Consider the following 24,047-nt stretch of genomic DNA (forward strand, 5'->3'; position numbering starts at 1 on the left):
ATCAACTTTTGCTTTGTTTGAACAATTTAATCCTGTGGAGCCCAGGACTTCAGTGCCATTTCAGCTGGTCCTGTGCTGCAGATACTCCAGTTGCCCGTTTTCATTTGTATTTACCCCTCTAAGGTATCAAAAAGAATCCCTGGGCTTCTCTGTCCTTGTCCCCCTTCTTACTGTTGAAGCTTCTTTCTTAGCACAGAATTATATTTACAGTTCAAAATAAAGACGACAATATTTCTTGGCTGATGGCAGTTGAAGTAGTTCTTGACTGGTACTGTTAATGTATACACCGTATATCAAGTTTATTGCAAAGTGTGTTATTAAGCTATCAGCCTAGTTTTTAATCTACAGATAAACTTACTTTCATTTATGTGCTTGGGCTGTATCGCTTTGCCCAGAATAGGCACAGCCATTGGATTCTATCCAACTCACCTAACAACTTTCATTAAAGAAAATTGCTCTTGTAATAAAAATTACTCAGTGTGACAAGATGCCATAATACATTTTTTAAAGGCTCATAACATTTTGTAGTAGTTAATGCCACTTGTTTGTTTTGTGAGACTTTCTTTTAAAAGCAAAAAAATTGACTTAATTGTGATAGCGTTTGTAAAAGGATGAAGCGAACCTCTTCTATCAGGGCTCACAAAGGCCAGGCTGGGAGAAGAGTAGAGTGTGGAGAAAGAAAGGGGGAAACCTTCTGGGTTTGTTTGTGAAATTGATTGAAAGTCTGTCGCACTCCGCTAAGGGGAAGTCGAGATGTTAATAAGCAGATGAATATTTTCCACTGTTTGGGAGCTGTGGATTTCTTTTTAAGACTTTCCTGTGTCTTGTAGGTCTGGTTTAGAAAAGTACTGTGGGATCTGATCTTGCAAATGCTGCTATGTCTGTGGCTACTGGGAGGGAAACCAGCTCAGACCCAAATCCTCTGTGCGACCATTCCCTTCTTTTATTACGGTGAACACCAGCAGCTGCTCTTTTACTGAACTCATCATGGGTGGATTTACCCATAGCCATACCTCATAGCTCCAGCTTCACTGGGTTATGTGTGAAGTCAGGGCTATTTTTCTCTTTTGTGATAAGCTAACAATGGCAAAGGATGTTCTGTGATGTTAGAGAACAGTGGTGGTGGCCTTTTCTTCTTCTTTTTCTCCCCCTTTTTATTTCTTTCTGCCTTTCAAGTCTACCCACTACCTTGTGAGGAAGACAGCTGCAGTAATAATGGATCTCGTCTCTACAGAAACCTCTTATTTGACAAACCTGTAATTGAGTGGACAAAATTTCGGGTTGCTTTCAAAAATGTATTCAGAAAAGACTTGAAAAGGATGAAGGAAAGGTGTGCCAGGCAGCAAAAAGTACGGCAGGCTATGCAGATTTCGTGGGACAATTAGATTTGTCAGGCAAAACAGTAAAATGCATTTGTGAGCACAAAATCCTGGGGAATTTTAAATAAAGCTTTGAAAAAGGTAAAGAGCTTGCGAGGGGAGCTCCAAAGCAAAGAAGTCGATTTGGGTTATCTTTCACTGAAGGCAGGTGATGATTACTTCAAAGGGAATGTGCAGAGCATATGGCAGGCATAGGGATTTTGCCTGTTCTCTTCCCCCAGTAGGTAAAACCCTAAAGCAGAGCTTGAGACTTGGTGACGTTTATTTACTCTTTTGCTCTTTCTGAGGAGCTATTCCAATACTGGGCTTCCCTGGCACCCCAATGAAGAGTGCTTTCACCCCATCTGCCTTTTCAGCCCCTGCCTTTCCATGACTGCTCAGAAGCAGAGGAGCGCAGCATGCACATCACATGAACAACGTGCTGCACTTCAGCACAGCTCCTGCTGAGTTCCCTGTGGTCAAGGCAAATAAACCTGTGGGGTTATTTGGTTGTAAATGATGGCATCCTTTTAGTGTATGAGATTTAAGGTTAGTTAATTGCTTGGATAGAACAGACTGGCTTTTACTGAAAGAGGCTCATCTCCTTGATCAGCACTTGATGGCAGCAGGTAATACAATGTGTTAATGAAATTCCTTGGCTACAGGGAATGGGCTTTGCTGTCAAGTAAGTCAGAACTTCAGCTGCTAAGATCCGCCCATTAGCAACCAGACCAGCCTATTTTTAGGATTTTCTTTGGTGTTTCTCTCTTTGATGTGAAGACAGCTGTGTGCCCTCAGCCTTTATGCAGACCAAGCTTTCTATTTCAGCATCTAAACAAGCTGCCCATTGTTTTGATCACTCAGTCATCTTTCTCTGCAGTCTTCCTGTTTGAATTCTTGTTATTCACAGTGACCGCAAGCGTCTGCACAATTTCAAACATGGCTCCAGTCCCTATTCAGTAGCATAAATATTCCCATATTTAAATGCAAATATCTCTGATAAGCATTTTCTGTAGCCATCCAAATACACAGGGAGGCTGTGCCTACCTTGCAGGGTACCTGGCTGGGCTTTTGCTGTTTTTTATTTAAGCATGAGGGGGTGGGCAGGTTTTGTGCTCTGAAGAAACCAAACACAATTTAAATGCACTGGATGCAGTTTACTCCTAAGAGTGAATTGTTCAGCATCTCTTCTAGGCTACGTTATGTTTTTCTGCAGAATGCCTGTGACTCCTTGCAGTCTGTTCTGATAGAGTTCTCCTACAGGTCCGCTGCCTTCTTATTCCTTTTTCCCTTTCTCTGCTGCTTTCTCTTTTCACCCTGCACTCCTCCATCTTCTTCTCCCAATTCTTCCTTGTTTTTGTTTTATTTTAATTACTTCTAAAGTTTGAGAGCATCTTCAGTAGTCCTGATTATGAAGTTATTTTGAAACCTCAGATTTCAACCAAAGTACGTTTGCTGAGCATCCAGATCCTATTTCCAAAGGCATCCTTTTCTGGTAAAGAAGGGAACTGCACTTCTAAGAATTTACTTGTGAATATTTTATTTTCTCATTTTTCATACAGATCACCTGAAGAAACGCCTGGAAGATTATATGGCCCAGTTCCCAAATGTAAGAATCCTCCGAACCAAGAAGAGGGAAGGGCTGATAAGAACTCGGATGCTGGGGGCCTCTGTGGCAATAGGAGATGTTATCACCTTCTTGGATTCCCATTGCGAGGCCAATGTGAACTGGCTGCCACCTCTGTTAGGTAAGCTGGTGGTGTTGTGTTGTACATAGCTGAACTGGTGTAGAGCTGGTGACGTATATTGGTGCTGAATGTATTTTATTTCCACCTGCTGGTGTCACCTTGCACTGAGAGTAAGTGAACAAAAAGAACGTGAAATATCTTTAAAGGAGGGGGAAAAAAAACCAACAGCCATTAACCACAACACTGAAGTAAAGTATTGGCAACTTGCAACCTTTACCACAAGATTTTTTTCTGTACTAGGCTGTACAATGGTCCTGTGTAATAAGTTTTGATTAATTAAAGAGCAAAGCTCATATTCGTCTTTTATTTCCTCACTAAATTAAACATTAAATAACTTTCAGCTTGTTAGAAGAGTAAACTATTATGTGGTCTCTCAGCAGCTTGCAGAGAGTAATTACTTTATGCTTCGGAAAGGATCTTATGTACAGTTTGTAAGTTGCTTCCTTTTTTTTCCCCTCCTGTGAAACTATGTTCAACTTCATAGTCTTTACGCCTATGGAAAATACTTCTTTTGAGTAATGGCTGCTGGTATGTATTTATGGAAATGATTAGTCCTTTCCAAGGCAGTGCTTCATCTTTAAGGAGGAGGCATCACTTTTACAGTGTCAGTTCTTTCCAAGGATGACTGACTGCAAGGGCAGTGCCTTCTGTGCCCCTGGCCAGCACCACCCTTAGACAGGTGCTTCTTGAGGAGGTCTCTGTTTAAGTGGCAAGCTCCGTTTTTTGTTTGTTTTTGCAGCACTGAGCTGGGTGGGATGATGCCATCTGTGTGATTTCTGTGGTCTGTGCCCTCCTATAGACTCAGTAGGATTCCCAGTTGTATGTGCTGCTCTACCCACGTTATTTAGCGTGGGTGTCTCGCAGTATCCAGTTCACTTCAGCTGTCAGATACTATGCTCTATGAAAGAAGAAACTTTGCCCTGTGGAGTACCAAACTCTTTACAACCCTTTTGCATGTGACCAGTCACAGCTCTCCCTGAGGTTTAACAAAGAAGTCAGACTTGTCAGCAGGACTGTTGGATGATAATAATGTTGCTTTCGCAATAGCGTGTAAAGCACTTGCAGCTTTTTGAGCCCTAGGGAGGGAGGACAGAATTAGTTCAAATGCCATTTAAATGAGAACATGTGTGGTGTGCTATAGTTTTAAAGCATAGAGAGGATTTCTGTTCCACATGCATTGGAAGCCGAAACACTGTTTGTCGCCTCTGCTCTGAAAGTTAACTTCCAACAGGAGACCTACTTGGTAATAAAGTATTTAAGAAGTTCCAGATGTTTATGCAGGAATTAATCCTGTCATCTATTATTTGATTGGAAGAAAAGGCGGAGGGGAGGAGGTGCGTTGCGTTTCTGGAGCCTGCTGAGAGCACTTATGCCATTAGTCTGGATCACTTCCTGCCAGATTCTGGCACAGCAATTAAAACGAGGTGGTACAATGGGTTATTGCCCTCCATTGGAATCAGTGCAGAAAGGGTTCACGTTGAGGTCGCTCGTTAAAATGAGGACCGCTAACTAAGTAATTACAGGATTGTTGTTGTTTTAACCTGGTGGTTGAAGTATCTGTGGTGGCGCAGCTGCGTCTTTCTATTCTGCCTCAGATTGATGTTCATAATAGGATGAGTGCCTGATGTTTTAATCTGAATAGTTTTAGCTCGGATATCTCAATTATCTCAAAACCACCAGATAAATTGATATAAATTGAAGTACCTGCTCAAAGGGGAATGAAGGGGAGAAAGGGAGAGAAGCTGTATCTGGACAACTGCATATTTTGATGCTCTTTTCTGTACTTTCATGGTCAAAGAACCAACTGGTGCAGGTTTTCTAACATGTTTCTCCAATCTTCAGATCGCATTGCCCGAAACCGCAAGACTATCGTTTGTCCCATGATTGATGTTATTGATCATGACCACTTTGGATATGAGACTCAGGCTGGAGATGCAATGCGAGGTGCTTTTGACTGGGAGATGTATTACAAGAGGATCCCTATTCCTCCTGAGTTACAGAAACTCGATCCCAGTGATCCCTTTGAGTAAGTGACTGAAATGCAGTGTGCTAAGAGCTGGCTGAACGACACAACACCCTGTTACGGGGTTGGTTTACACCTCGGTGTACTGGAAACCAGAAGCTGATTGTGAGCTACTTGCTTTTTGGCAGCTGTTTGCTTTGCTGATTTAAAAGAAACGCATTGTGTAGTAGCCGTGAACACTCTCCTTTTCATTGCTATTTTTTGCCACCTTAATTCCAGCAGAAGTTAACATTTCATTTGAAACTGTAATGTATAACATTTAATGCGGTCATTTATTACCGAGATCTTTCAAACATAACTTAGTATCCCTACTGCTCTGCCAAAAACAACAAACCGGTGGCAGCTTATATGTCATTCCCAGGTGGGGGGAGAAGAAAACCTAGCAGAATAATTACAGCAATTTTGATGATTGCAGTGCATTGCAGAAGTAAATCTGTGATCAAGTTATGTTCTGCTGTTGCTGTGCTTGCCAACATTGAGACAGTTCTGCTGTCCTTTCTACTTCTGCAGCAAAATAAAACCCCACAAACACCTTTTGAGGCCAGTCTCAATGACTTGATCGTATTACTGAGACAGAGAACACCACAAGCGCAGCATATGGGTTCCTCTGGGAGAGGTTCTGTCCTGTCATTTAATGGTGAACTCTTTCTGTTTGGAGGAGGCATTTATTGGTTCTGAAAGGAGCCTGGTCTAGTCCTCCACTTGCAACTGGGAAGTTAATAGCTAATGCAAAAACAATTGCTTGTTCCTAAAGGACTGCAAATGCACCGTGAATACGGGGTGATGGAAAGAATATTTGTAAATCTTGCTTTGTTTTTTAAATGTTTAGCTGGAGATCTGTGTCTTTGAATATGTTTGTAATATGGAGTCTGGTTTTTCCTTAAGGTCTCCTGTAATGGCTGGAGGACTGTTTGCAGTCGATAGAAAGTGGTTCTGGGAGCTGGGAGGGTATGATGCAGGTCTGGAGATATGGGGAGGAGAGCAGTATGAAATATCCTTTAAGGTGAGCTATGTTCTCTGGAAATTCCTTTTGTTTTGAAAAGTAAGAACTGTTCTGAGGCTCAGAATGTGAATGTTCTATCTTGTCCTTGCTTTTGCGTGCAACTAAAGGTGAAAGAGCTGGGAGTAAGTAAGATAGTGTGCAGAAGAGACAGCGATGATGACACCAGTCATTTGTGAGGGTCAGTTTTGGAGCATTAGCTGGGGTGCCCCTGCTCTGTGGTCACATCTTCAGATGTTCTTCCCAGCAAGGGTAAGTCAGCTTGTGTGGAGCTATCTGTTACTGGTAGGCTTTTTGCCCTCGCTCTAGCAAGAAGATGAAATGCTTTCCTTGATTGAAAGAGATCCAAGCATCTCATTGTCTGCCTGGTCCACTGCCTCCATCCTGAGGTTGAGTTCCCAGAGCTGAGAGTAGTTTACTGTCTGTAGTCAATCCATCTGACTCCTGGCTGCAAGGAACGGAGCCTATTAATTACACTGGGAGAAATCCTCAGCAATTGCAATAATAACACTTCTGCTGGCAACAGCTTCATATCATTACCTGTCTGCCTTAAGGACAGTTCTATTACTGATTGTCCAAACTGTTTTGCTTGAGGGCTCTGAAATAAGTTAGCCAGGTAACCAATAGCGTACACTAATGGCAGTGAGCCACTATGATTCACAGAGGCCACTGGTATACCTATGTTGTCTTGGAGTATGACACTCTGAAATACATGTAGGGAGCCTGATGGGATGCCCCAGGTCACCAAAGGGACGTACGTGGTTGTTCTTCTCTTCAGTGGTGGGAATCCTTCCCGTAGCCTGTAGGGGATTAAGTAAAGACTTCCACATTAAACTCTGTTGGGCCACTGTGTGGTTTCTCTTTCAGCAGTTGAGTATATAAACTTGTAAGTGTAAAGCAGCTGAACTAAGGTAGTTGGCCTTGGTATGGGGCCAGAAGGCAGGAGCAGTGATAGCACAGTGTGCAGTTTAGTTTCAGCAGCTGAAATTCCTCATCTGTCTCCCTGACAAACAGGCATGGGTGATCTCTAACAAAATGAGATTCTTAGATCTCAGTGCCTCTGTGCAATCCAAAGGCATATTAAATTATATTCAGCAAACCATATTACTATGCGTATGTACCATGTATTACCATGCAGCAAAGTTTTTTCTTCCATTGTTTGCTCACAGAATTCAGTAGTAAAGCCATGGTGGAGGTCCCTTTTCCTATGTAACAGCAGCAGAAAGAGGGGAGTGACTCCCTCTTTGGGGATGTCATTCCAGCTGGAGCTATTTATGCTTTGTGTTGCATGTAATGAAATAGTGTAACGATGTCATTCTCTGCAGGAGGGGTAGTGACAGTATTCAGCCTCTTTTCCTCGGCCCTTTTGGAAAATGCTGGTTTCCAAGAGTGATGACAGCAGCAGGGCAAGCCCTTTGTCTCTGGTGCCGCAGCAGACAGCCGTGCTGCTTGATCTGCAGGAAATAAGACTGCTTCATTCATCTGTTTGCTTATCCTCTCTGAAACACGCTGTGTTTTATTTCAGTCCAGAGACGGTAATTTATGGAAGGATAAATTTGCTTTAATTAATCTCTGCAAAGACCTTCTTTTTTTCTTTCATTGTGCAACAGAAAAATGAAGTTTTAGCTGAAAGAGGCTCAGTGTATCTTCAGAAATTAAGATAAATTGATACATTCATCTGTGGCTGATAGATTTAATAATTCTGCTGGAATTGCGAGAATAGAAGGTTTGTTCATAGAATTTATGAAGCCATGACATTTCCTGGTGAGCTTAGAGCTCCGGTTTTACCTTTAGAAGCAAACTGAGATTTTGTACTTGAGTTGAGTTGTCAAATAATTTAACTCTTAAGTTTAGACATGGGCTAACTCCTTTTGCACTATTTATTGCTTAATGCATTCAGACTTGTGCCAAATGTACTGCTCGGCTTTAACAATGAATCCGTTCCTCTGCCCGGGAGTTGTGGGTGCAGCCCTGTGTTGTGCTGTTGGTTTTTGAGCTGCTGCATCAGTTCTGCCTTCTCAAACCTCACCAGGAGCAGATTTCTTTTCTCCTCAAATGTGCTCTTTTTTTTGGCCACACACAGACTATATGGTTTTCTGCATTTATTTTAAAATCGAGGGCTCTGTTGCTGAGAGACTGCAAATAAACAAGTTTATTTAGGAGCTTCTTGCCTTTCTGTTTTGAGAGCGCATGTATTTCTGTCATCAGCTGGCTGTGCTTCCTTCAGAGAAGAAATATTCAGGCTGAAGGCAAAGCCAGCACAGTAACTATGAGTCTTTTGCACCTCAGAAAACATTTCAGCAGGGAATGAATCAAATTCCATTAATAAAACACCTGTTCCTTGGATTAAATGTGTGCAAAAACTTCACTAGGAAACAAAGCGTACTGTAGGGATGAAAATAGAAATTAAGCAAAGTTTGAATTAGAATCAAACTTTCTAATTGGGGTCCTAACCATAAATGCCGCCTTGCAGTCTCCATGCATCCAAATAGGAATTAGTGGGTTAGTGATGAAGGAGCAGCTCATGTTTGCCCACAGTGAAACAGACCTGGCATTCTGTTTTGTTCTGTTGGTTTGTTTTAAAGGCAGCCTATACTGCTTAATTCTAAGGCTCTCTGCTTCACCAAGGGGTGGCTTCTTTCCTCTTCCTCTGTCCTGCTGGCAGAGAGATCAGCTTCAGACTGTCAGATAGTTTTTGGTCTCAGTTCCTGCTGTGTGCTTGGGTCAAATATCAGTGTACTCTTGCACCAGCAGGAAAATGAGTGCACCCACTCACTGACCCCCTGTGAAATGTGACTATTGGAAAGTGCTGTCTGCTGTATTACTCTGTAATGGTCAAGGAGATGAGGAGGGGCTGTGCTGGTCTGTATTGTGCAAGAGATTTGCACATACACAGATCCCAGCTCCTTTCTAGCCACCTCAATCTTTTGTAGAGCAGTCATTCCCAGCTACAATGGCAGCTGATGTTTGCAGCACAGAGAATTAATGTTTTCCTGAGTTACTATTTGCCCTCGCTTTCATCCTCTCACTTACCTTGACATGCAGAGAACCCCCTGGACTCATCCACTGTGCCCTTTTCTTCCCACCTTTCAGTGTGTGCTCAGACAACCAGCCAGCTTCTCTCTGTTGGTGCACCCCGTGATCTTTATTTTTGCTGTTTCTTGCAGGAGCAGCTTTCTTTTCAAGGCTTGGCTCATTCTTTTGTGTGGTTTTTGTTTTGTTTTATTCCTGTCTTGGGAAGCATAAACCTTGTACACACAGATAGTTTGTGCTCTCACACCAACTGTGGTATTGTATTGTGTGTTTTTGAGGAGAGGTTCAGCTCTCTTATGTGACATTGTTTTCTGAAATGGCAGAACGGGAATTGGATCAGCATAACGTTCCCATGCAGAGAATAGGTGGCATATTATCTCTTGCTTTCATAGCACACTAGCTAAGTCAAAGGCTCTTGAGTCATTCTATGAATATGGAGTTATAGCTCTCCAGGCTGCCAGGAAGACAGAAACAATATCACCTGTGCTGTTATTTTACTTCTTCTGTATATGATTTTATGATTAGGGTGAGACTGTGGCCTCAGAAAACTCTATTGCAGTGTTCCCATCGACCTCGGTACAGCCCGGTTTTCAGCCAATTCCAGCAGAGCTGTCAGCTGCTGGATTCCAAACTCAGAATGTAGATTGGTAAAATCGTGCCTGAGGAGGAAGAGAAATTTCCTGTTTTCTCCTAATGAGATCTGATCAGGTCATTTTATAGAGCCCTGCCTGACTGACCAGCTCTGATTCTTGCTCTTAACAACATTCTACTAAATGGCTGTTGGAAATTAAGTGCGTCAGGTCCAGGCTCTGATGTTTACTGTCGTATCAACTGGAGAGGTGAGTCACTCGCTCACCCCTTTGTAAAACAGCACCCAAAAAACAAAGCTGGCTCCTTGGCCACGGGAGAAGGCAGCAGTAAGTGACAGTCGGTGTCACTGTGAGGTGCTCCCCACAGAACAGCGCTGCTTCAGCTGTTCAGCAGTGCTGTATTTTTAGCAGTGCAAGTTCTGATGTGTCATGCCTGTGAACTGTACCCTTGTTCCAAAACAACCAAATACTGCCAACTGAGTGGAAGTCTGCTCTCAGCACACAGCTATTTTGGGTTTGCTTCCCTTGCAGTTATTCCTTGACAGACCCTTGGATGCGATTTCTCTGACCTTTAGCTCCAACTTCCTAATGCTTTTGTTTGCAGTGTTTTACTGATGCACATCTCACACTTTCCTCCTCTCCTTTCTGCCGTTTTTATAGATAAGGACTGGTAATTATCTTTATGGAGGTTGTAATGAGTTCTGTCACCACACAAAGAAGCTCACTAATAAAATAAATCAAAGCAGCAATGAATGAATGGAGACTGTGCTTTTAAAATTAGATTTGTACCACAAGCGTGCTGTCACTTGCAGCACGAGACAATAGTAAAGCATTGAGCTGGCAAAGTACTTTGGAAGGGTTGCTGAGGTCTGCTGGCAGGAATTGGGAAGTTTGCCATTGGCTCCGTGCTGCATTGGTACAGCATCACTGGGGAGCTGATAGTTTAAATCACAATTAGAAAAACAACTGTAGAACTGATCTCAGACTTTACCTATTCAGTAGCTTTACTTAACATATCATTGCATGTGTTTACGTAGCGTCTTATGGAGAGTCAGTGAGGAGCTCCTGGCCCAATGTCTCACCATTCTGCCCAGCTTCCCATATTCCTTTATAGATGAGTGCTGTCTGCGTTGCACCACAAGACCTGCAGTGCAAGGATAGAGCTCTTCCCTCTAGCTGCATTTTGACTGTGGAAGTCACTTTCTGATGTTACTTAAAGCAGTTGTGTTTGCAGGGGAGATGTGTATTCACAATGGCCCAACTAAAAGCCTTTTCTTAAGGCATTGTTTGGGCAAGGACAACAAGCTGATGTTTTCATTCGGGCATGCATTATGCTGAAATGCAGCTACTTTTGAACCAATAGGACTTTCTTCATGCTGAGTGCAGCGTACAGTGTAAAAATACAGGTTGCTGGGGAGTGTTTCTGCTTATGCAGCTAAGTTCTAGGCTTCTTCTGCTGTTCCTGCAGATTTAATAGTTCCCAGGTTCTGGACACACATGCTGCAGCTCTTACAACTTAGTACAAACCATTTTTGTTATAGAAGCATAAGACATCTCCAAATTCTTGCTTTCTCATTCTATTAATTTCCTAGAAGAAGAAATCATATTGTGGCCCTTTGTAATGAAAAGCACAGCAGCTGTGGATCAGGAAGTGTTTCTGATCCCGCTGTAAACTTCACAGAACCTGAAAGAAGTTTCTTTTTCATCTTCATCTCTTCTTTACCAGACCCTCAAGACACAGCAGGGACAAAAGGAATGAAATTCTGTAGAAGGAGTGTTTGTCAACTTCTTGTCTCTCTTTCACTGTAATGGCATGTAATTAAGTACCTTGAACTTTAGAAGTTGCCTGTGAAAAATATTCCACTAACAGAGAGCAACCAACCCCCATTAAGTTATACACAGTCAGCAAATGACTGTAATTATTAGGGCCAGTAGACAGAGCTGAAACACCAGAGGACTTTAGTGTCAGAGTTAATAATTATGCAGCAGCCTTGGCCAAATATTTCTCTTCCAAGCTAAGTATTTAATATTGTCACCATAGAATATTAATGGAATTGCCTGCTATATGTGAAGCTGTTGACTAAGCTCATTGTACAGTGAACTGCGGTGGCTCAAATTAGCCACAGTGAATGGAGAGATCAAGAGCTCTGCATCAGCTTGCAGCACCAGCAGGCCGCCTTTAATACTGCTGCCTTGGGGGTATTAATGTAAGATCTAGGGACAAAGCGAAGGGCATGGCAATGTCAGGAATTCAGAAAATCATTTGTCTTGCAGAGTGAAGGATACTTTCACTATTGATAAGGTATCTCTGGGAAGCACACAGGGATATGTTTCTTGAACCTAACAAAATAGATGAGCTGTTTCAGAAAACATCCTTTGCTTGGGCAAAGTGAGTCCATCCATGCTATAAATGAGGGATAACAGAAAGTTGTTGGTGACTGCTGGCACATAGTGAGGTCTTCCCAGATGGGGAAGGAAACTTTGGGGCATAGTGTAGCCACAAGTCAAGCATCAATGTAGTCATCTTTACCTAGCAGCGTTTCATCAGCATTCTAACAACTTTTTTAAGGGTAATTACGTTTTCACCAGGAAGAGATTTCTGCTTAATTGTAAAGCTGCAAAACCAGTGATTGCCTGTCAGCAGTAAAACCGTGTAAGTGATATCCCAGACTTTGCAGATAACCATGGGGTAAGGTAGCAGTCTTTTTCTGCCCTCTGACACCTAAACAGGATCATGTATTCCCTGGAGCATTTTGTATATGACAGGGCTGGTACTATAGAGATGCTTCTTTTCTGTGCAGCCTACCCCTAGGATATGACAGTCCAGTTTAACTGTTATGGCTACTGTTGCTGTTATAGCAATTTAAAGTGTACTGTGTGCTTGGACTTTTCTTTCTGCTCTTCTCTCTAAGGAATGCAAAATTAAACTGTTTATCAGCCATTGGGCTTGATAGTACTTGCACTAAATCAATGCTTGCATGGCTCTAAGCAGGTAGTTAAGGGATTTGAGACTAAAGCAAAGAGGGAGGGTGTTTCAAAGAATGTACTGTAAGGTAAAAATAATAATAAAGTTCTGCATTAAGCATCTTCATAACTTGAAGTCTTGTTTCTTCCTCCATATAACCAAGAGTGAATCTGTATCTGCTGTTTCACAGGTGTGGATGTGTGGGGGTCGTATGGAGGACATCCCTTGCTCTAGAGTTGGTCATATCTACAGAAAATATGTTCCTTACAAGGTTCCAACAGGAGTCAGCCTGGCGAGAGTAAGTGGCAATGATGTTCCCCTCATCCTGCACATGCTCAGACACTTGCGGGAAGGTTTTGAAAAGCAAAGTTCTGTTTTCTTTACCTCTTAAGCTATGAAGGGTGTCTGACCACAGTGTTACCATGCCACATTTGTAGAGGCAAATTTAGGCTTGTAATACTTGAGCTGTACTTGTACAGGGGTCATGCTTAAAATACCTTCCATTACTAAATGGTGAGAGGGAGCTTTGCAGTCAGGCACAGGGTATGGAATCACCAATTTAAAAAAACAAGATACCATTTTTATTTGTATAATACTACAGTCATTTCAGTTGTGTTCTCAAAGAGCAGCACGCTTCAGAGTGCCGATTGTGTTTTGGTGATTGAAAGACCTCTGCGTTTCAAGCATCACAAACCACTAAATGAGCAAGCTGTAATTCTCCACAATGCAAAGTTCTGTGGCATCTTATTTCTTAATCTAGTGTAGCCCAAAGAGAAAAGAGCCTTTGCTTGTTGTGCACTGGCTTTGTCCAATTAATTTCACAAATTGAGAAGGAATTGCATTGCCCTCTGGTGGGAGAAAAAAATCATAGGAGCAGGAAGGCTGCAAAGCTACAAACCACAAAAAGTACCCTGCTGCTCTGCAGTCTTAAGGCTTGCAAAGTGCTGCAGTGTTTTTTCAGTTTAATAACATCATCCTAGTTAGAGATTTGGATTTATTGCTCAGCTCAGAAATGACCTACCAGAGGAACAGAGCACTCTCCTATCTGTGCCATCCCTTCAGGATGGAGCTGTATTCCTTTTGGTTCAGTGTTTGACTCTTGTATACCCTCACAGTGCTGGAAGGCAGTGGTGGGCAGGTGCAGAGAAGAGGCTGTGTCTTATGACTTATTAAAGTCATACTGAGATGAACGCCCATTTTTGTCTTGTGTGGGCTGCACCTGGGGCAGGGGAGCACTGCTCATTCTTAACATCCTAGGGTTTTTTGGCAGCATCTGACCACTGTGGGGCTGACTGCCCTCAGGTAAGTTGGGTGATGCTGTGGGGTCACACCAGTCATGGCTGTGTACAACACATTGCTGTGTGGCACCAGGAGTGTACCTCATGTTGCCAGAGAACTGTCCAAGGTCCAACAGTTGAGTGCCCTATGGCAAACAGTAGGGCAGGCATCTTGAGGGGGTCATGTACATTACACAGTTCAGACACTGTTTTAGCATTGAAGCTATAGATGATTTTGGCATTTGTCTTTCTCCCAAAATAAGAGATGCAAGACTCACTGCAGAGCCAGTGCGAAGCTTGAGGTGTCATTGATTTGAACTCCTTGAGTCTGTGTTGTGTTTTTTGGTTTCTGTTGGTTTTATTTTTGTGGGGTTGTTGTGCAGTGCAGTGTGAAACATACCACTGCCAGGAAATAAACCCTTTGCTTCTGTTCTTAAGGGTCACCTGAAAGATGCGTATTCCTCCTGTATTTCGGAGTTTCTGTTAAACAGTTTTTTAAGCCACAAAACCAGAAAATAGTGGTAAGAAAGAATACTGAGAACTGAAGCCTTCTATCAGGGAGCAGTGCAAATCCGGTTCTTAGGTGAATATAAAATGTAACGGGGAAGATTTAAGAAAGAACAATTTGTCAGGGACCTTTGAATGGCCAGTGGAATATACCAGCATCATTCTCTGACTTGCTTCTTTTTTGGAACAAAATAAGAAAACAACTTTTGATTAATGTTGTTTTCCTAAGCCACAAAGGAACCAGATATAATGGCTAAGTGCCAGGATTCTTTTTTGACCTCAGCTGAAAATATCTTTCTAAAAATCCCTTGGAACAGGAGAATAATAAAAATAATCTTTGTCCTAAAGCCGGAGAGAGAGAGTGGATGTGAATGAAAATCCTTTCTGAGCTAAACCAGGAGAGCTGTGCTGAATGCTAATGGCAGTAGTTTGTTCAGAGAGTTCTCATATGTTTCTCCCCTTCATTTTCACACATGGCAATTACCCACACAGAATCTGAAGCGGGTGGCTGAGGTGTGGATGGACGAGTACGCAGAGTACATCTACCAGCGCAGACCAGAGTACCGGCATCTTTCTGCAGGGGACGTCACAGCTCAGAAGGAACTCCGTAACAGCCTCAACTGCAAGAGCTTCAAGTGGTTCATGAGTGAGGTTGCGTGGGACTTGCCCAAGTTTTACCCACCTGTGGAGCCTCCTGCAGCTGCCTGGGGAGAGGCAAGTTTGTGCTCTGAAACCTGCAGTGGGCAAACATGCTCAATTTAGGACATAAAAGTTGCCTTAGCTCTGTGCTCCAGTACTGGTTTGTTGGAAGTGGCGAGCAAGTATTTAAAGATCCTGCTTGATATGTTTCAAAGACCAGAATTCCCATACTGATATGTAGGTTTGGTTGATGAGAGCAGTTAAGCAGCAGCTTCTATTAGAGCGCGAATACAAACAAAACGAAAAAGGGACTTGGCTTGGTCTGCATGCTGTGTATCTAGTCAAAGGCAGAACATGTCAGTGGGGTGGGCTAGAAAGAGGGACAGCTGAGCAATAGTAGGAATCTTATATTTCCAAAGAGCTGTACAACTGTTCTGAGCTACTCAGCACCTTCATTTCCACATCTGCAAACCAGGAAGGACATATTTGTTTTCAAAGAGTTGCTCCAGTGGTGAGGTACTGAATTGTTACTTATAACAACAGCGAGCTCTGCAGTTGTATAGCTGATGGTTTTTGCTGTGTCCTGCAGGTTATTTTACAGCTGGCTCCTGATGGGTCCCATCTGGAGTCTGTACTTTCTTCTAGCTGTTACCTGCCAGCTCAGATATGTAGTTAAGTGAGAAATCTCAAAACCGTATTCATACAAATGCTGCTGTTATTTGAAGCAGTTTAAGGCTTCTTTCCTGTTGGCTGTCACTTGAACACTAATTTAATATTTCAGATACGCAATGTAGGAACTGGGCTGTGTGTTGACACTAAACATGGATCTCTGGGATCCCCGCTGAGGCTGGAAAGCTGCGTGAAGGACAGAGGAGAGGCAGCATGGAACAACGTGCAGGTAACGATCCCTCTGATCACTCACATGCTCCTAAATAAATCTGGGGAGGAGGAGTTGCAGGAACAGGTAAATGTGAAGCAAGGCTGTTGTAGAACCGTCAGGTGAAGGGAGAGTGCTGTGCACCCCAAGGCTCACGTGCACATTGCATTTGATGGGCTTGGCTGCAGGATGTGACGTGCTTGCAGCAGGATCTGCAGTCTGGCAGCCTTCATGCAGAGCTTTTACCTCTGCTTTGAAGTTCTCAGGGTGAACAAAAGAAAGCAGAAGAAAAACAATACGCCAAAATAATAAAAGAAACCAGTAACAAGGCAGCTGTAATATGTAACAAAGTGAATATTAACTTCAAAGGTTGTGCTGAAAGAAGTGATAGAGGAGCGTCATGCATATTAATGAGCCTGCAGAAGCATTCAATAACCACTTACTATCATCCTTCTGACAGGAGGCAAATGCATTATAAACACCCAACCACTGCTGGAGAGAGATGAAACCGTCCAGGCTATAGATTCACCCTCTCATCGTATAAAGCACCAGAAACGACAGCTTTATTGTAAGAGAAGGGAGGGAAATATTAGTTTGTCTAAACTGTAGCAACTGGGCTGAGAAAAGATCAAGAAAACAATGCCTTTATTACTGAGCCATGTGTAACTCTTCAGGGCAGTGGCTTCAGTGGGAGATAATGGGTTGCTGCCTATCAATTTTGATGCATGAAAACTGGAAACCAATTTACTCAGACACAGTCCAAAACTAAGCCTCTGTTGTGTCAGGAGGATCTTCAACAATTAGTGTTGGCTTATGTTTAGGAGGAGAATGTGTTTTGGACTTTTGAGTAGCCTTGAACCTCAATGATTATGGTAATTTCTCTCACAAGAGAGGTCTAAAGGGACGTGGGAACAAAGCTGCTTTGTGCAGAAGTTTTTGGCCACACTGCATCAAATATTAGCACTCCACTCATTACTGGTTTATCTTAGTGTTCCATGAGATCTCTCTGAGGAAAAGCCTGTTCCCTTACCTGGCTCTAAAAGGAGCCCCAAAACAGCCGCTTCCCAATGGGGGCCATGAGGGATTGCATGCTGGCCCATATCTATGCAGCGCCACATAGAAGGGATATGCTGGCATCCAGCAGGTCTTGTTAAAGCTATGATTTGGCCAGGCATTGGTAGGTTATGCCTAGTTACTGGAGATAAAACCCTCTTTCTTTCCTGTAGTCTATCCCTTCTTTTACTTCATCCCAACAAAGAGGTCTAGGAAGGCTGACAGATCTTTACAAGGTCTATAGGGAGCACCAGGAAGCATTGCCCTGGTGTTTACCCTTCTGACAATAAAGTGGAGTGGGGTGGGGAGCTGTAAACCTCCTGTTTTCTTGTGTCATAAGGCATGGGACAAAGTATTCTCAAGGTGACTGCAGACTGTGCATTGAATATTTACTGCCAGCGTTAACTCAGCGCTCCTGTAGCTCTTCCCTGTTTTTGCTAGCTGTGTAGTGCTGTAATTGGTCAGCTGCTTACTTAATCCTTGATGTATGTCTGCAATGCAGAGACATTCAAGTCTGCCATTAGTACCCAAGCTAACTAGCATGGCAGTTTGCAGCAGCACAGACTCATTTAGCATGCTGTGTGGCAGTCCACGTGGTAGCTGCTATAGACTCCCCTCATCAGTAGTCCCTGTCCCCAGAGGTAGAAGCAGTTTTTCTCTAGGATAGTTTTATCCTTTCTTGAAGCAATCCCCACCCTGTGGGTGAAGAAGGGAATGCCATTCCTATGGTGAAAGGACTGTGTCCGGTACCATCCTGAGGATCCTTTTTGTCCTAGCAGGTATTCACATTTAGCTGGAGAGAAGACATCCGTCCTGGGGATCCTCAGCACACCAAGAAGTTTTGTTTTGATGCCATTTCCCACAGCAGCCCTGTGACCCTCTATGACTGTCATGGAATGAAGGGAAACCAGCTCTGGAGATACCGAAAAGTGAGTGTGTGTGTGTGTGCATGCATGTATGTATAAGGTCTCAAGTTGCTTATGGTCACCTAAGTCTCTTTAAAATGTCACCACCCATGTCTTAGTTGTCTCTTTATCTGGTGTGGTTGTACCACTAATTACCCTTCATTAGAAAGAGGCTGCTTCCCTTCTTCACTGGTTAGAGATGGTAAGTTCTTCTCCAGGGCTTGCTAAGCAGAAGGATGTTGTTCTTGCAGTCCTGTCTGCTGCTGGAAATGAGATAATGTAACGCCCTTGCAAAACCTGTTTGCAGAGAGGTGTGCTGAGCTTATTGGTTTGATGTAAACACTAGAAGGTCATGCCAAAAGTAGATAAGGATTTATTCGACTTCCTACTAAGCAGTGCTTTTGTTTCAAATAGGTAAGTTCCCGATTAAATGACGTGTCTCAGTCCTTGCAGTCCTTATACACATTGCTGCGGAGTGACTGAAACAGGATATGAGCCTGGAGACTGCAGGACCTGCATTCAGAAATAGGTTTTGAGCTTCCCAGTGCAATTGATAGGATTGGGCTCGATACCATTGCATGGGGTGGAAACGGAGGTACTGCTTGCTAAACATTAAAGCTCAGAAGATTTTATTGGGTTACATTCAAGTGATGAAGTGTCTCACCTTGCTTTTTAAGTCTCGTTTCTGTTGGTTTTAAATGAGCTGTGCTTCTCTGCTTAGCAACCTCACAAAATGTATCTTCTCCAGGACAAGACCCTTTACCATCCGGTAAGCAGCAGCTGTATGGACTGCAGTGAGAGTGACCGAAAGATCTTTATGAACAGCTGCAATCCATCATCTCCAACGCAGCAGTGGATATTTGAACATACAAACTCAACCGTCTTGGAAAAATTTAACAGAAATCTTGATCTTTAAAAGACTGAGAATATATATATATATATATTATATATATATTTTACAATTATAGTTTTTACTGGGGAGGGTTACAAAAATTTTTTTAAGAATACTTTTTTTTTTTTTTTTTTTTAAACAGTTAATGAAGGTAAAAGGGAGAATCTCAGGAGAAGGTAAACTAGCAGGCCAGTCTTTATTGTGAAGATGCTGCATCCTTCTCTTCTGGTAATGGCGGAGTTCTAAAGGCTTTGCCAGAGCCGCTTCTGTGCTGAGATGAGAACAAAATCTCTGTTTTCAGAGGAGTCTGAATGTGATTCAAACTACTTTTCTTTTTTACCTGCTCTATTTCCCTTGTGGGTCTGGTGTTAAATGATTTTATTCTCTAGGACCCTCAAATACAGTACTTTATGTAGCTGCTATACCACCTGCTGAAGCATTCCCAAATATGTGCTTTATCTTCCAAATTCCATCTGAGTAAAATCTTGAACGCAAAATTTAATTCTCTGATGTCACAGACATAAAAAAGAAATAGGCCATCAAAATGTAAGATGAAATGAATTATTTTTTTTTTTCTTTCCTGAAACCAAAATGTATTTCAAACAGATTGACTGTTATTACTTTCCAAATGATAGCTCTGATAAAGGAAAGAGCTCTGGAGGAAGTGCAGCCGAGTGTTGGGGTTATTGCTGTAGTTATTGGAGATGAGGAATCTGGGTTTCTGGTCCATTTGTTTTGCAGTCAATTTGTCACTCGCTGTTGAATCCTCAAGGTGAAAGATCAGCGGAGTTTTTAACTGAGCACAGTTCTTACAAGTTAAGATTTTTGGATACCAAACTCATTTTATGTTCAGCATCATTTTATCATGGACACCTGTAGCGTTTCTTAGAGCTAAACGCGAAGGCAGCTTTTGTTTTTCCTTTAGAGATTAACTCACTGTTGGTGTGAGAAGATTAATTCAGAATAATTAAGTCAGGGCTGGGATTAGCCGTTGGTTTTTATCCATTTGTAGTTTATTCTAATCATGAGTCCTGTGGTCAGTGGTGTTCTAGGCTTGTGGGAATGCACTCTCCCTTTCTTTCCCAACATCCACAGAACTGTACAGTTTCCAGTGACTGGAAACCTGCTGCTTAAGCAGACTAGGGCAGAACTAGCTGCCTCCCTAGCTCTGTCTGTTATGCTAACTATGAGGTTCAAAATCATTTCCAACTCTCGTATCCTCATAACTGAGGCCATATCTGACCTGCTCTACTAAATCACCAGGTATAGTCTCAGAGCAGGGAGAAAATGGGCACTGCATTGCAGCTGGGTCTGGGCTTGCCACATGTATTAGTGTCTAATTCTTTAGGAGTGAAGAAAGGAAAGATCTAGACTTCCCTGAGACAGTTCTGCAGCACTATTGCTGTGGAAGTGAGATCAGTGTCAATCAGAGCTGACACCATATGTTCTCAGTAACTGCAATATCTCTGTCATTAGAATCTCTTTTCATTTCTTTGGGAGAGAGCACCGCTTTCCAGTGCTTTGTGTCTGACTTGCTTTCCTTAAGTTATTAATGCTCTCATTAGTCTAGTAGTGCTGACTGTGGATCACTAGACGGCCTGAATAAATGTCTTTATGAATGTTTTAATACCTGTGGAACAAGAAGCTGTTTGTCCATGATCAGTGCAATTTTCACTTTTCTAATGACTGTGACACAATCAGCAAGTGATGTACATGGACTGTAGGGCGTTCTGCTTGCAGCTTTGTGTGTTTTTGTTTTCTAACAAGAGGATTTGTTTCTGTTTCTAAAATGCATGGCTTGCTTCATACTTGGACTCACTTGTGAAGAGAGCTTTGGAGTCCTAGCTGCTTGCCATACTGGACTCTTGCTTCAGAAAGAACTACAGTAATGAGCAGGTCTTTTACCACAGAGTGATCTTAATCGAGTGAGGAAGGACAGATAGTAGCAGTGTGCATCAGTAGACGTGGGGATGTTGAGGCATTTTGTGTTCAACAACCAATTACAATATGTGGAAACTGGAGCTTTTAGGGTGACTGGTCCCACTGGGTGCTTCTCAATATTGTTGATCTCGTTTGTTTTCTAAAGATTTGGGGTTCTGAACTTGTAAGTGCCCCACAGATTCTGTACATTTCCTGCTGGCTCACTGGGCTTTGAGCTATTAATTTATTCACGTCAGTTATAAGTTTCAATGCCCTAGAGGATTTGCTGACTAATGTGAAGACTTAATACAGCCAGCCATCCACTGATTGAGAAATAGAAGCTGTATTTCACCATCTGCATCTTTAATTGGGCCTTTGCTGGGCAAACTGGTTGATTATTCCGATTACTTCTGGTTATTTGTAAGCAAAATTGCTGAAGCGTGAATACATAAGTAGATCTTCATATCCGTGTGCAAGCCAAGACTAGAGATTAAATACCAGTGATTATCCAGTGCAAAATGTTCTTCATTTTTTCTCCTTAAAAGATATTCAATCAAATCCTCACTCCATGGCTGCATGAATTCTGCTGCTTTAAAATATCACAATCCCAGACAAGAGTGAGATCCTTGGATGTTCGTTATGATGTGTTATTATACTTTGATTTGCTCTTGAAGCTCTTGTTGTTTTATACAGGTGCTAATCTCCAAGGCCTACAGAGTAATGTTGGAGGACCTTATGTATGCAAGGTGTCCTTTTTCATGCCTCAGTGTATAACTTTGTTTTTCACATTGTAGTAGAAGAAAGAGTGAGCCTTACTGAAAGAGGAATACAGCATCCTTAAAATAAAGATGTGCCTTTTTAAATGTAAATGTACAGCAAATGCTTAAACTTGAACCATTTCCTAGTGCCTTGCTGGACAAGAGAGAAGGGAGGAAGGGGCTGGAGGGATGAGGATGGATGAGAAAGTTTGACTCATGCAGAATTTGTGTGTATGCATTTTATTTTTAAGTGTGTAAGTGCAAAATTAGTGTGGGTGGCAGTAATTCAGAAGCTCCTGGGTTTCCTCTGTTAAATTGATGCAATTAATGACTTGGGGGTGGGTAGGGTGGACGTTGTCACTAATGAATGAGGTTAAACCAGAGGTTTTCTTGGTTGGCTGTTGGTTGTTCGTGGTGAAGACTGATGAGGTTCACTGGCATGTGAGGTCCTGAATTTCATGTTCTAAGTATCCAAATTGGAAATCACAAATAGTCCCGAGGGCTTATCAGATCTGTAGCAGAAGCATCCTACAGAAAGTTGATACTTTCAGTTGCTGAGGAACTTTGAAAGTATATGTTCAAATCTAATACAGAAGTAGCAAGAAAGCAATTTCTCCCCTAAACTTTCTTCCTGGTTTGCTTTTCTGTAAACCTCTGTCCACAGCACTTTGCTTTCCTGTACTGGAAAGATCCAGGCAGCAATCTTTCCTCCTCCGTGCTGCACTGAGACATCAGTGTACTGAACTCAAACAAGCACCACCAGCAACCAGTACTGCAAGAACATATTGTTCTTATAGTAGGATCATTATAGTAGCTCTACTGGCTTGCATCACTGAGGGGAGATGAGGGAGATCTCTTAAAAGTTGTATTGGGCAATTGCATAAGTGCTGGGCGTAAAAAGGGAGAAGCCTTTATTTAAAATTCTTTCAAGATACGAACAGACACTTGACTATTTTGACTGAGAGAACAGACAGCCTCTAGCAGTCAGCCTGCAATGTTTTCTTTCAGTCAAAAGAGTGCTGTTAAAATTGTGTGAAACAGTCTGGCTTTGCTAGCAGGGGATCCAAGTGTGCTATCCGTTCCCAGCTGCTGTGGTTCAAGTTCGTAATCACCTACTGTGTTTCCAAGCACTTGTGACAAAGGAGCCTGATAGTGCCTAAGTGGTCCTTACCTGAGGAGCAGCAAGGTAGATTTGTTTGAACAGTTACTTAGCATGACCAGCTTCTTAAATAGTTAGCAAACTATTGTCAAAATGATGAATAACATTAGGTTACTGTCAGGATCTGTGGAGACGGGTTAAAAAGGCCCTTCACAGGATGTACACAGTAAAAGGGGAGCCAGACTGGGAGTCAGGAGCACCATGAAGTCCTGCTCCATTTCTCAGTGGATCAAGAAATAGGTTTGATTTGGCTTGATTCAAGCAATAGACTTGACTCACCTAAGCAAGGTGTGTCTGTGTGCTGGAATTTCCTAACCTGTGTAAGATTTAGCTTTAAGTGCTTTGTTTTTCTACCCTAGCAGGTGTTCAGATAGCTCCTCTGTAGCATCACACTTTAACTTGGAGATCTGCGTATGAAGCTGGGCAATGATATATTACAGAAATCCTCATTAAAACCCTATGGCTGTTTTCTTTTTAAACTCTGCTTTTGCTACTTGATTATGCTCCCTGCATTTGAGCTTTCTTGATACCTCTGTATTACCCAAAGGACTTCAGTGATTCCAGCAGTCTTATTTAAAGACGCTGGATCTGTGTGCTCTTGAAGCTACTAGTTCAGCTCTTGGAAAAAAGTTTTAATCCTAATTAGAAAGCAAGCAAATGAGACCGTCAACCGCATGAGAAGTTCAGGCTTTAAAAAGAAAAAGACCTGATCAAGCTAAAAGATGCGAGTATTTACCCTTGTGATAAAAGCAACAAAGAGCTTTAGTCTGTAGGGCGGAGAAGAGAATTGGTTTTAAAAGACATTCTTCAGAATGGTGGTGATAAGATCTAAGTTTGTCTATACCTTGTACTGCATGCATTTTTATCTGTAAAACTGGATGGTGCCTCTTGAATCAGTGTATATTTATTTTGTGCATATTAGGACCAACAGCCTAATATCTGGGGGTGGTAAAGGACTTGTAGCACTTTAATGTAGTAGCTTTCATAAACTGGGAATCATTGATAGAATGCCTAGTGTTTTTAAAGTTGAATGGACTTCCTTTTATAATATATTTAAAATAAATTTTTAATGTGTTTTCTGAATCTGTGTATGCAGAAATGACTGTCCCTGACTGTTTTGCTCTGGTGATGGATTTTCCTTCTCTCTACTTCATAGAAGTAGCTTCGTTACCTGGTCTGGTGTTTCTATACCATAGGATTCCTGCCACACGACACAGTGCTCTCCTTCAGCCCCACTGAGAAGCGTCTACAGGTGTCACCACCTCATTTCTTTCACGGTCTTCCCAGCTCTCATTTTTATATGACTTCATGGGGTAAAACTGAAAAACAGTGAAATAAAATGA

General features: G+C 42.3%; 1 protein-coding gene across 3 annotated transcripts in view; it reads left to right on the forward strand.

The window, feature by feature from the left end:
* The window catches only part of GALNT10 (polypeptide N-acetylgalactosaminyltransferase 10), a 78,922-nt gene extending 55,135 nt beyond the window's left edge, over positions 1-23,787 (forward strand). For 2 of the 3 annotated variants that reach the window (XM_015875854.2, XM_015875856.2), the window contains exons 5-12: positions 2,921-3,106; positions 4,949-5,132; positions 6,015-6,132; positions 12,908-13,015; positions 14,994-15,215; positions 15,922-16,038; positions 17,847-17,999; positions 18,724-23,787. In XM_015875854.2, coding sequence (XP_015731340.1) covers positions 2,921-3,106; positions 4,949-5,132; positions 6,015-6,132; positions 12,908-13,015; positions 14,994-15,215; positions 15,922-16,038; positions 17,847-17,999; positions 18,724-18,891 — 1,256 coding nt within the window. In that variant the 3' untranslated portion in view covers positions 18,892-23,787. The remainder of the gene's footprint in view (positions 1-2,920; positions 3,107-4,948; positions 5,133-6,014; positions 6,133-12,907; positions 13,016-14,993; positions 15,216-15,921; positions 16,039-17,846; positions 18,000-18,723) is intronic. The other variant, XM_015875855.2, reaches the window with a different exon arrangement.
* The last annotated feature ends 260 nt before the right edge of the window (positions 23,788-24,047 follow it).

This window comes from Coturnix japonica, chromosome 13, assembly GCF_001577835.2.
Source record: "Coturnix japonica isolate 7356 chromosome 13, Coturnix japonica 2.1, whole genome shotgun sequence".
NCBI lineage: Eukaryota > Metazoa > Chordata > Aves > Galliformes > Phasianidae > Coturnix > Coturnix japonica.